Genomic DNA, 12,434 nt, shown 5'->3' with positions numbered 1-12,434 from the left:
GTTGAGCCGCCGGAAGTACTGGAGGGACCCCCCCTCCCCCGGCGTGTCAGTGGTAGCGGCCGCCCCGCCGAGCGCCGCCGTCTCCTTGGACCCGCGAGCGCCGGGGGCGCGGCCTGAGGCCTCCGCGGCAGGGACCGGCCACCCGGAAGCGCCCCCTGGTCCCGCCCCCAGCCCGGCGCCCCCGTATCCCAGCGCCCCCCGCGTCCTGCACCCCCCCGCCCAGCCCGGCGCCCCCAAACCCCAGCGCCCCTTGGTCCCGCCCGCAGCCCGGCGCCCCCGTATCCCAGCGCCCCCCGCGTCCTGCACCCCCCCCCCCGCCCAGCCCGGCGCCCCCAAACCCCAGCGCCCCCCGCGTCCTGCACCCCCCCGCCCAGCCCGGCGCCCCCAAACCCCAGCGCCCCTTGGTCCCGCCCGCAGCCCGGCGCCCCCGTATCCCAGCGCCCCCCGCGTCCTGCACCCCCCCCCCCGCCCAGCCCGGCGCCCCCAAACCCCAGCGCCCCCCGCGTCCTGCACCCCCCCGCCCAGCCCGGCGCCCCCAAACCCCAGCGCCCCTTGGTCCCGCCCGCAGCCCGGCGCCCCCGTATCCCAGCGCCCCCCGCGTCCTGCACCCCCCCGCCCAGCCCGGCGCCCCCGTATCCCAGCGCCCTCCGCGTCCTGCACCCCCCCAGCCCGGCGCCCCCAAACCCCAGCGCCCCCCGCGTCCTGCACCCCCCCGCCCAGCCCGGCACCCCCGTATCCCAGCGCCCCCGTATCCCAGCGCCCCCCGCCCAGCCCGGCGCCCCCAAACCCCAGCGCACCCTGGGCCCCGCACCCCCAGCCCGGCACCCTCGCGTCCTGCCCCCGCGTCCTGCCCCCCCAAGCCCAGTGCCCCCGTATCCCACTGCCCCCAAGGGCGTCCCGCACCCCCCGTATCCCAGTACATCCTGCACACCCTGTATCTCGGCTCCCCCGTATCCCATAACCCCCCCCCCCCGTGTCCTGTGCCCCCTGCGTCCTGCACCCCCCGTATCCCAGTGTGTCCCGCACCCCCCGTATCCCAGTGCATCCTGCGCACCCTGTATCTCGGCTCCCCCGTATCACATAACCCCCCCCCCGTGTCCTGTGCCCCCTGCGTCCCGCACCCCCCGTATCCCGGCGCCCCCGAACCCCAGCGCCTGGCTGGGCGATGAGCGAGCTCAAGGACTGCCCGCTGCAGTTCCACGACTTCAAGTCGGTGGATCATCTGAAGGTCTGCCCACGCTACACCGCCGTGCTGGCCCGCTCCGAGGACGATGGCATCGGCATCGAGGAGCTCGACACGCTGCAGCTGGAGCTGGAGACGCTGCTGTCCTCGGCCAGCCGCAGGCTGCGGGTGCTGGAGGCAGAGACGCAGGTCGGGCTCCCTAGTTCCTCGGGGTGGCCTGGGGTACCTGGGTGATGGGCATGGGGAGGTCAGGCCACCCAGGGTCACGGCTCGGCAGCAGCTGGAGTCCATTAGTCTTGGCTCCCTGGCCCTTTGCCAGGGACCGTTTGGGCCCAGGAGGGAAGTCCCTTCTATGTCCGATGGAAAAGGTACCCCATATTTGCAAAGCTCCCCCACTTCTCACACAGCCCATTTGGTGCCCATGCCAAGAGCCACTTGGTGGCAGTGCTGACCCAGCAGCAGGGGGGTAGAACCTGCGGGCTTCAAACAAGCCAGCAGTGAAATGGTTAACATGTTGGGGTTTGATGAGTTGTCATTACTCTTCAGAGTGAACAGCATAACAGAGTCCCAAGTAATGTCACAAGTTATTGGGGTGGCTGGGTGATGGTTAATGGCCAGGGCCCTGTGCTGTACAGGAGGTCAGACTGCGTGATCTAATGGCCCCATCTGGCCTAAAAGGCCAAGAACCTTTGCCTTTTGGTATCGGCTGCAGCTGGGTCACTGGTTGTTGCTCTGTGGGTTGGCTCTGACCAGGAGGCCAGTTGGCTTGTTTTCTCTGTGCCTGGAATTGCTCCGTAGAGTGGCTAGCCCCTGTTTTGTTCAATGTGCCATCTCCCCAGGGCTGGTTCCTCCCTCCTGGGGCAGACAATGCCGCAGCACAGCCCGGCTTGGGGGTTGTGCCTCAGTGCTCCCTGCAAGCTGTAGAGTGGTGCCATCCGCCAGGGAGAACAGGGCCTGAGGGGAAAGGCAGCATGATGGTTGCTAGGGAAAAGGGGAGGGCAGACACGGCTCACCGAGGGCAAGGGTCCTGGATGGAACTAGACCCTTCCCTTTCCCCTCCTGGTTCTGGGCGCAGCCACCTGCCTGTCTGGTGTGACACAGGGCCATTCTCTTTCAGATTTTGACAGACTGGCAGGACAAGAAGGGGGACAGGCGGTTCCTGAAGCTGGGCAAAGAGCATGAACTGGGCACCCCAGTTAAACACGGCAAGCCCAAGAAGCAGAAACTAGAGGGGAAGGGTGGCCATGGCACAGGGCCCGGCCCTGGGCGGCCCAAATCCAAGAATCTCCAGCCCAAGATCCAAGAATATGAATTTCCAGACGACCCAGTTGACATGCCTCGGATCCCCAAAAACGATGCCCCGAACAGGTATGGGGTGTGTGTGTGAAGGGACACTGGGAGAGTGGGGCAGTGAGCAAAGGGACACTGAGGGGTTCCCAAGGAGAGCACTCATTTCCCTGATGCTCCGGGTCAAAGCTGAATTGGAGTTTGGATGGCGCGAGAGTGAAGTCTGGTCTGGCCCAGGGTCCATCTCCTGGGTAAAGGAGGAGCCACAGCTCAAGTCAGCGGTTCTGTTCCTGGCTTGGGGCGGCCACCTGCCCCCTTCCCTCTGAGTGCCTGCTTTGCTCTGCCCTGCAGGTTCTGGGCCTCAGTGGAGCCCTACTGTGCTGACCTGACCAGTGAGGAGGTGCGAACCCTGGAGGAGCTGCTCAAACCCCCGGAGGATGAGGCTGAGCACTTCAAGGTAAAAACCTCAGTGCAGCCCCCTCCCAGCCCCACACTATCCTGCTGTCTGGTCTCTACAGTCCTGTGCCTCACGGTGGGTGCCGACTCCACTGGGGCAAGGCAGGCAGCAAAGGCCTGTGTTTGTGGGCTGTTCCCTCCCCTCTGGATCCGGGCAGTGCCACGGTGCTGTGATAGAGGCCGTGGCTACCGCTTGTCTGTGCTGGGGCAACGCAGGCCGGGCTGGAGGCTGTACTCCTGTGAGGCCAGTGCTTTGCCCCCGTTCTAGGCAGCAGAGCGGGGCTGGGCTCGCCATGGAATACAGCCACCATTTCGGTTTCATTTCCAGGGCACTAAGTGGCTCAGGCCCTGAGTATCTGAAATCTTGTCCCCTGCTCCAACACTTGGGCCTCCCTCTGCTTTTCAGACACAATCCAACTGCCTACTGCAAGGGAGCAGGAGACAGCAGCCTCCTCGCAGGCCGGCCCCACACTGGGGCACTTGCAGCCTCGGGATCTGAATGAGACTAGACCTCTGCATGCTGCGGGCCACGCCCAAAGCTCCTGCCTGTGCTGGGCCAGGCCCTGGCCCCGCAGGTGGCTTTCAGTGAGAAACCCCCATTCCCCAGCGGAGGGGGCGGGCAGGGACAGTTGTTAGTCTGTGAGCGCTCAGATCCCCCACTGGGCAGCGCAGACTGAGAGCCTGGCTGGAGCAGCAGAGCTGCCCTCGTGGGCATCGTGGAACGGAGAGGAGAGCAGAGCAGTACATTCAGTGTGGGGGAGGAGATCGTGACTGCGGCTCAGCCCTGTTGTGCTGGACGTGGGGCCGGAATGCAGAAAGTCACCTCAAAATGGCCTGGCCAAGCCCCACATCGGGAGCCTGAGGGAAAGCTGCGTGCGCAGCCTTACCCCTGCCCTGAGCGAGCTCTGATACCATCGCCAACAAGAAGGTCCCTGACCAGGGGTTTATCTCTAAGCGTCGATAGAAATGTGCAGCATCGCGGAGTACTCAGCACAGCTCTGCGTATGCCCGAGGTCACCTAGGACTCGTGTGCAGCACCGGGGTGGACATCTGAATTAGGAAGATGGAAATGCGCTGGCCTCCGAAGGGGTTTAGTGTTAAACTGCAGCATTACAGTGATCAGGGCAAATGCATCTTAATCTGCTGCTGCTTAATGCAGCTAAAGACGTGGCACCTGGAGACCGTTTGTGCCCACTCCAGGGAAAATGGAGCCTGAAATATACTGAACACTTCCAAATCGGTGGCCAAGCCGAATTTCTGGGCCGAAATACCTGCTTTAACAATGTTCCAAAGAGTGCCTGTCCCAAATGCCGAACAATCCCCCCGTTCATTCGGACAGACACACTGGTCCTGCTACTTCAGGCAGATCGGTGGGACACTAACCCAATCGCTGCTCAGAGTCAGGGGTGGGACAGGCCTGCAGAGAGGTATATGAAAATCCAGACCATAGCGAGAAGCAGGAGTCTTCTGGCCCAGCTGCCCCACGTGACCCTGACCGGTACTCACCCGCTGCCCTCCCAGCACACCCAGCGAGAGTGCCCGGGCACCGGCCCAGCTGCCCCTCTGGCCACGTATGGGTGCAGGAGTGACTAATGGAGTCCATGACACTCTTCATGTAGTGTAGGTTGCAGCTGGGTCTTCTTGTGCTGGTCAAGCCGGTGACCTGAGCGCGTGCTGTGCTGGGGTGGGACCCGAACTGCAAGGGACACTGCCCATGTGTGCAAGTGCCAGCCTCTGGAGAGCCCCTGGCCCAGCCCACTCCCCCCGGCCTTGGCAGGGCTGGAGCTGGGACTGCCACGCTGTGCCCTTCCTCAGGCAGGAATTCGGAAGCTCTTGGCATGTGCCCAAGGAGTGGCCCTTCTAGGACCTGCATCAGCTCTCTGCAGAGATCCCAGCAGGGCTTGCTCACAGCCAGCTGGCACCTTGAGACACCCGGCACTGCTTGTCAGCGTGGGGTGCAGAGGGAGGCATAAGGCCATGCTCTGCCACGTCTCTGGTGGGAGAGGGGCTGCAGGGACTCTGAGCCCAGTTCCCTGAGCTCCTGCTCTCGCTGTCCTGCTTTTGTAGATCCCACCCCTGGGGAAGCATTACTCTCAGCGCTGGGCCCAGGAGGATCTGCTGGAGGAGCAGAAGGATGGCGCCCGGGCAGCAGCTGCTGCTGACAAGAAGAAAGGCATCCTGGGACCGTTAACAGAGCTGGACACAAAAGGTGCCTCTGCTCCCCGCCCCTGGGCAACAGCACCATGGAGGGACTGGATGACATATATTTGGGGGGGGTTCGTCCATGCCCAGCACTGAGGGGTGGGGTGGGGGGGCTGTGCTTTGTCCGCACCGAGGGATTGGTGTGGGGGTAAGGGTGTGTGCCAGCCTCGCCCGTATGGCTGGAGAGTCCCAGGCCCTGGTGCAGGGGAGTGGTGGACATGCCAGCCTTGCACGGGGCAGCTGGGGAGTCCCAGAGCGGAGGCTGCTAGGCCCTGTTCTGCTGCAACTGCCGCTCTGCTCACCGCTTCCTTCTCGCCTCCCTCCCAGATGTGGACGCCCTGCTGAAGAAGTCGGAGTCCCAGCAGGAGCAGCCTGAGGACGGCTGCCCTTTTGGGCCCTTGACGCAGCGCCTCCTGCAGGCACTTGTCGAGGTGAGTGAGACTCCGGGGTGAGCCTGGCTGCCAGATCCCGTGGGGCGTGGGTCCCAGCAGCTTGGAACTCACCCTCCCTCTCCTAGGAGAACATCATCTCGCCCATCGAGGACTCCCCGATCCCAGAGCTGGCGGGCAAAGACTCGGGAGCAGACGGTGCCGGTACTTCGCCCCGCAGCCAGAACAAACCCTTCAGGTGAGCAGCTCCATGCGGCCAGCCAGGGGGGCTGGCAGCCTGGCCAAGAGGTTCTTCTGCCCAGGAAATTCCTCCTCGGCTTCTGGAAGAGCCTGGTCTGAATGCGCTGAGGTGCCCCTCAGGCCTGGGGTGGATGAGCCGGGGCTGTAAGGGAAGAACTTACGAACGACCAGACTGGGTCAGACCAAAGGTACATCCAGCCCAGTATCCTGTCTGCTGACAGTGGCCAATGCCAGGTGCCCCAGAGGGAATGAACAGAACAGGCAATGATCAAGTGATCTCTCTCCTGCCATCCATCTCCACCCTCTGACAAACAGAGGCTAGGGACACCCTTCCTTACCCATCCTGGCTAATAGCCATTAATGGACTTAACCTCCATGAATTTATCCATTTCTTTTTTAAACCCTGTTATAGTCCTAGCCTTCACAACCTCCTCAGGAAAGGAGTTCCACAGGTTGACTGTGCATTGTGTGAAGAAATACTTCCTTTTGTTTGTTTTAAACCTGCTGCCCATTAATTTCATTGGGTAACCCCTAGTTCTTGTGTTATGAGACAGAGTAAATAACACTCTTATTTACTTTCTCCACACCAGTCATGATTTTATAGACCTCTATCATATCCCCCCTTAGTCGTCTCTTTTTCAAGTTGAAAAGTCCCAGTCTTATTAATCTCTCCTCATACGGAAGTTGTTCCATACCCCTAATCATTCTTGTTGCGCTTTTCTAAACCTTTTCTAATTCCAATATAGCTTTTTTGAGATGGGGTGACACATTATTCAAAGTGTGTGCGTACCATGGATTTATATAGAGGCAATACAATATTTTCTGTGTTATCTATCCCTTTCTTAATTTTATTTAGCATGTGCATAGTTGTCTAGCCATTCCCAACATTCTGTTTGCTTTTTTGTCTGCCGCTGCACATTGAGTGGATGTTTTCAACTATCCACAATGACTCCAAGATCTCTCTCTTGAGTGGTAACAGCTAATTTAGACCCCATCATTTTATATGGATAGTTGGGATTCTGTTTTCCAATGTACATTACTTTGCATTTATCAACATTGAATTTCATCTGCCATTTTGTTGCCCAGTCACCTAGTTTTCAGAGATCCTTTTGTAGCTCTTCGCAGTCTGCCTGGGACTTCACTATCTTGACTAGTTTTGTATCATCTGCAAATGTTGCCACCTCACTGTTTGCCCCTTTTCCAGATCATTTATGAATATGTTGAACAGTACTGGTCCCAGTAGAGACCCCTGGTGGACACCACTATTTACCTCTCTCCATTCTGAAAACTGACCATTTATGCCTACCCTTTATTTCCTATCTTTTAACCAGCTACTGATCCATGAGAGAACTTTCCCTCTTCTCCCATGACAGCTTCCTTTGCTTAAGAGCCTTTGGTGAGGGACCTGGTCACAGGCTTTCTGGATATCTAAGTACACTGGATCCACTGGCTTCCCCCTTGTCCACATGCTCGCTGACCCCTCACAGAATTGTAGTAGAAGCAGAGAAAGAAACCTCTCTTCTCGTGTCTAGAGGCGTGGAGGAATTGCTCAGGGAGCAGTTCAAGGGTTAGAGAGCCTGGTGTGCTCCGCACCTGAGCAGAACTCTCCTGGCCCCTCTGAGATCCAGCGCACTAGAGCCCGGCTCTCCTGTGCCTAGCAGGCAGCCCCAGAGCAAAGGGAGAGGAATGGGCTCGTGCTCTTGCGGAGTTGGACTCGGAAGCGGTCAGCCTGTGGGTGAGATCTGGGCAGGGAGACGGGTTAGTTCTCACTGCCTCCTTTCTGGAGTGAGGGCCAGCCCTGCCTGCCCCTTGGCAGAGGGGAGCGGGAACAAGGGGAGGGCAGGAGCTGGCAGGCTGTGCTGTTGCGGTAGCCGGGGTGCTGGGCTGCCGGGGGCTCACAGCAGCGCTCTTCTCTTGCAGCGTCCCCCACACCAAGTCCCTGGAGGGGCGGCTCAAAGAGGAGCTGATTGCCCAAGGCCTGCTGGAGTCGGAGGACCGCCCCCCCGAGGACTTGGAGGACGAGGTCCTGGCGGAGCTGCGCAAGAGGCAGGCCGAACTTAAGGCGCTCAGCGCTCACAACCGGGCCAAGAAGCAGGAGCTGCTCAGGTGGGTGTGGGGCCGGAGGTGCTGGTGGGGGGGGCTAGGCCGCAGCTGACGGCTCTGCCTCTCTCCCCAGGCTGGCCAAGGATGAGTTGCACAGGCAGGTTCTGCGGCAGCGTGTGCGCATGGCTGACAATGAGGTCATGGATGCCTTCCGCAAGATCATGGCGGCACGCCAGAAGAAGCGCACACCCACCAAGAAGGAGAAGGACCAGGCCTGGAAGACCCTGAAGGAGCGTGAGAGCATCCTCAAGCTCCTGGATGGCTAATGGGGAAGTGCCACACCGCCCTGTCTCTCCGGACTGGCTGCCCAGCTGGGCTCCCTCTGCCTGCACTGACAGCTCCTCGCTGGGGACGGGGAGGCTCCAACCCTTGGCCTTAGAAGTGACTTCCCCGTCCCTGTCTCAGTGGGGCTGGGCACGGGCTCAGCTCTGCCTGGGGCCAGGCGGGAGGGGTTTGCCAGGCCCTGGGGAGACAGCCCCCATGCGTGTCCCCGCCTGCGGCTCTGAACCTGGTAGCATCTCCCTGAGCAGCTCTCTGTACTCCCCCTTCTCCCTGGGGTGCCCAGCTTCTCTGCATCTCCCTTCCCTACTATGCTGTGCAAGGGGCGATCTCCCTTCCCAGCTGCCAGTGGGAGCAGGTGATCTGCAGGGGTGGGTGCTGCGCAGGGCTGGGACAGGGCCCAGGGCCCTTCTCCTAGGTCTGTTCTTTGGAGCCCCGCTGCAGCCAAGGGCAGAGAGGGCTCCCTCACCCGTCTGCCTGTAGGCGGCTCCCTTTCCTTTCTGGCCCATCTGGCCGTTGACCCAGAGCCCTTGTCTGGCTGCCGGAAAGAGCCACCCATCAGCCCCGGGACCGCACAAGCACAGCTGCCTGTCTGGAAGGGTCCCTGGTCCCTAGAGGGCAGTTCTTGCTGCCTCCCTCCTGGTCACACGGGCAAGGGCAGGGGCTGACCAGCCCTGCTGGCATAGCCCCAGCCTCCAAAGGGCCGAGCTCCCCTGTGCCAGGGAACACAGCCTGAAGCCAAGCAGGGAGGCGCTACCTGGAGAAACCAGTGGGTTGGGTGCCCCCTGCAGTGCCCAATTGTGAGCAGCAGAGGGTGCTGTGACCCTGGGAACGGCCGTGCCTGCAGCCAGCTGGGCCCTGCTGTTATTCTTGGAAAGCCATGACATCAGCCAGGCTGCAGCCGGGGGCTGGAGAGCTGCAGCCCCCAGTCTCACTGCCTGGGGGGGAGACAGACCACTGGACAGTGCATCTCTGTTCCCCTTCCAGCTCAGTCCCCAGGTGCGGAGAGAGCTGCCAAAGCAGGGGGCTGTAGCTGTCCCCCTCCCCCTGGGCGGGGGGCTGGCCCCTGGGGAGCAGGGCTAGAAGGCTCCATGGCCGGAGGCTGTCCAGCCCCGGGAGGGAGCTGCCGAAGTGCAGAGGGAAGGTGAGGCCCAAAGGGCAGCCCCTCACTTTGCCTCAGGCCAGTGCAGCAGTGGGGCCAGAGCATGTCCCTGCTGTACCAGTCATGCCAGGGCAGATCTGGCGGTGCTGGGTGGGCAGGAAGGCAGTAGCAAATGGAGGGACAGGGGCTGGATCTCTGCCTCTGCCCAGCAAGTGACTAGCCCCTGGCTGAAGCCTGGGTGGGAGTGGGCAGCAGGCCCCACTCCTGGGACAGGCTCAGCTAGGCCACCTGCCCTGCAGCAGGGTGGGCCCCACTCCACCTGGGGGTCTCTGGGGCCTGCGCGCCCCCTGCAGCCCTGCACTCAGCCCTGTGTGAGGCTCGCCTCTCTGGGGGAGGCACAAGCCGTGCCTGGCTGGGAGAGCACCTTAGCCCTGGCTTGGGGAGCTCCTGGCTGTAGGAGCCGTCTCCTGGGAGGGCAGGGACACCATGGCTAGGGCTGTGCTACTGGGCAGAACCCAGAGGGCTTGAGCTGGGGCCAGGCAGGGTCCTGGGCTCCCCTCTGTTTAGGGGGAGCAGCCTGCTTACTGCTGAGATTTGAGGCTCGGGGGGTCTCAGCACTGAGGCTGGGCCGGGCCGGGCTGGGGGTGCCGCCTGCTGCTGCAGGGCCGAGCGGCGCTGCGCCTGACCCCTGTGAATGACAGTGTTTTAGCTGATGGGGGAGGGGATTGAGGTGGCTGTGCACCTGTCCCATGTCAGTGCCCAGCACCACTTCCTGTGGGAGAGTGGGTGGGTCTCTCTGCACAGGCCCTGCCAGGGAATGGGGGGCAGGAGAGCAGAGCCTCTCCAAACCTAGCTGTAGCCCATGGGGTGGGTGGGGAAGCTGCTACTTGCCTTGGGAGGGTGGCGGGGGGGGGGGGGGGGGGTTGAGTCCTGCCTGCCCTGCTAGTGCTAACCCCAGCCAGCACCAGGCCCCTTCTGTGCTTCCCGAATGCAGCTGCCTGCCCTGGCCTCCCCCAGCTGCGGGGGCACAAGGATGGAACCCATCTGGTTCCAGGCAGAGAAACCTTTTTCTTTCCAGTGGTTTCTTCACTCACCTCCCTGTTTGCTGGGAGGCTGTGGGCCAGGCTGGGGCTGGTCCTTGGGCCCACTGGTCTGGGAGTGGCCAGAGGGCCCTTGCACCACTTTCTCTGAAAGCTTGAATGGTTGTATCAGGGCATGGGAGCGGGTGAGGCCTGCTCCAGCCCCCAGCCATGATGCCAGCAGCTCTGGGAGGCCCCTGTTGTTAGTGAGCTAAAACCAGAGCAAACCCACCGGCAGACGCTAATGCAGGAAGGTTTCCATGTCATTCTGGCTAGGGCGGAAAGTGGGCCAGCTGAAGTGGTGGGACTGTACGGACTAGTTGAAGGGGAACCCCCCTGCAAAGCACTGCGGGGGGCGAGGGGGGCACGAGGCTGCTGGAACTCTGTGAGCAGCTCACTCGTGGAGCGGGACTTCCAAAGAGCCTCAGCCAGGGACGGAGCCAGAACCCTGGCCTAGGAGATCCAGCAGGGCCAAGGTGGGGAAGGCCTGAGGCCACGAGCACTGTCCAGCTGTGACTACATGGAGATGCCTGTGTGGCTCACGGACTTTTCTACGCCTGCCTCGCTCCCCCCACCCTCTTTCCAACTCTACAATTGTTCTCTTGGGAAGTTCCTGGCCCATGGTTGGGTCCGAGGCTGGGGGTTTAGTGTATTTATTAGTGAGTGAGAAATGTGGCCACTGTGCAAATGACACCACATTATTTAACTGAAGATGGTGAAGACTGAGAGGAGCCTGACCCAGCGGGGAGACCAGGTGCCCCCTGGGAGATGCCGTTCGGTGCTAACAGACAAATGGACATTGGAAGGAATAAGTCAACCTGCTCACTTGCTGTACAGGGCTCTACATGAACTGTAATGACCCAGGAAAAAGGCCTGGGGGTTCTTGTGCTGGTCAATGGAAGCTCTGCTCCATGTGCAGCAGCGAACAAGCAAATAAAAAGTTGGGATGCACAAGGATGAAAAAGCCTCTTCTGGGATGCTGTGCTCAGTGCTAGTGCCCCCATCTCAGCCAGGACGTAGCAGGAATCCAGGGGCTTGGGCAGAGGCAGCGAGAATGATGTGGGGCTGGAAAGCCCCCGGGCAGAGACTGAAAAGCTTGGGCCTGTCTCCATTAGAGAAGAGACAAGCGGGGAGCTGATAAAGGTGGCCTGGGCAATGAATGGGCTAGAAGAGGCTGTTCTCCCTCTGTCCTGGCAGGAGAACCAGGGGGCGTTTCAGGATGTTGAAACGTAGCTTGTTTAAAACAGGGAGGAAAGACCTTTTAGTCAACCCCCTGCTGTCCAGTGGCAGTGAGTTCAGTAGGCTGTAATTGGGGCCAGGAGGGGAGCAGCTGGGAGTGCTAGAGAGAAGGGCCCATGCAGGCCTAGGAGCTAAGGGGAACCCCTCAGGGCAAGTTACTCAGTCGTAGGCTCCCTTTGGCGATGGGCCTGGGCCCAGCTGGCTGGGCCTGTGCTAAGTGCGCCTGGGAGGGAGCTGGGGGCTGTGAAGTGCAAAGGGGCAAGCGGAGGATCCATGGGGCAGGCATGAAGAAGGGGCCTGGAGAGAGCTGGAGAAGTGGAATGGGTTGGCAAAGGGGTGGGAGTACCTCACAGGGTGAGGGGGTCCCATGGGGGGTAGTGGAGGGGTGTGGGGTGGGGAACCATGTGGCAGCTCTGGAGAAGGGGGGGCTTTCAGGGGGCAGGGCTGTGGGGGGATCCCACAGGGTGGTTTTAGAAAAGGGGATCCTGTGTGGGGTATTCTTGCGGGGTGGGTCTGGAGAAGGCTGGGGGTTCTGTGGAGGGGGGGTGGTGGTGTCCAGTGGGGTGTCTCTGGAGAAGGGGGGTACTGCCTCAGGGGGTCTGGAGAAGTCTGGGGTCCCCGCAGGGTGGCTCTGGAGAAGGGGGATACTGCATGGGGTGGGGTCTGGAGAAGGGGGATACCGCATGGGGGGGCCCCGTGGGGTGGTATCTGGAGAAGGGGGTCCCGTGGGGGGGGTCTGGAGAAGGAGGGTCCCGTGGGGGGGTCCCGCGGGGCGGGGTCGCTGCCCTAGGGGCTGGAACTAGGGGTTCCGGGGCTGCCGCACCCCCTCGCTCCCAGGGCTCAGTGGGTCCGGCGGGGGGAGGGGGCGGGATTGG

At 61.6% G+C, this 12,434-nt stretch overlaps 1 protein-coding gene across 1 annotated transcript; it reads left to right on the top strand.

The window, feature by feature from the left end:
* Positions 1-797: 797 nt before the first annotated feature.
* Positions 798-10,127, top strand: TADA3 (transcriptional adaptor 3). The gene is made up of 8 exons (XM_054034951.1): positions 798-1,372; positions 2,301-2,551; positions 2,822-2,927; positions 4,994-5,135; positions 5,456-5,559; positions 5,646-5,755; positions 7,678-7,863; positions 7,934-10,127. Exons 1-8 carry the CDS (start codon positions 1,166-1,168, stop codon positions 8,124-8,126), a joined length of 1,299 nt encoding a protein of 432 aa, XP_053890926.1. The 5' UTR covers positions 798-1,165; the 3' UTR covers positions 8,127-10,127.
* Positions 10,128-12,434: the final 2,307 nt, after the last annotated feature.

This window comes from Malaclemys terrapin, chromosome 7, assembly GCF_027887155.1.
Source record: "Malaclemys terrapin pileata isolate rMalTer1 chromosome 7, rMalTer1.hap1, whole genome shotgun sequence".
NCBI lineage: Eukaryota > Metazoa > Chordata > Testudines > Emydidae > Malaclemys > Malaclemys terrapin.
Note: the sequence above shows the minus strand (reverse complement) of the source record. Positions and strands in the feature narration are given on the sequence as shown.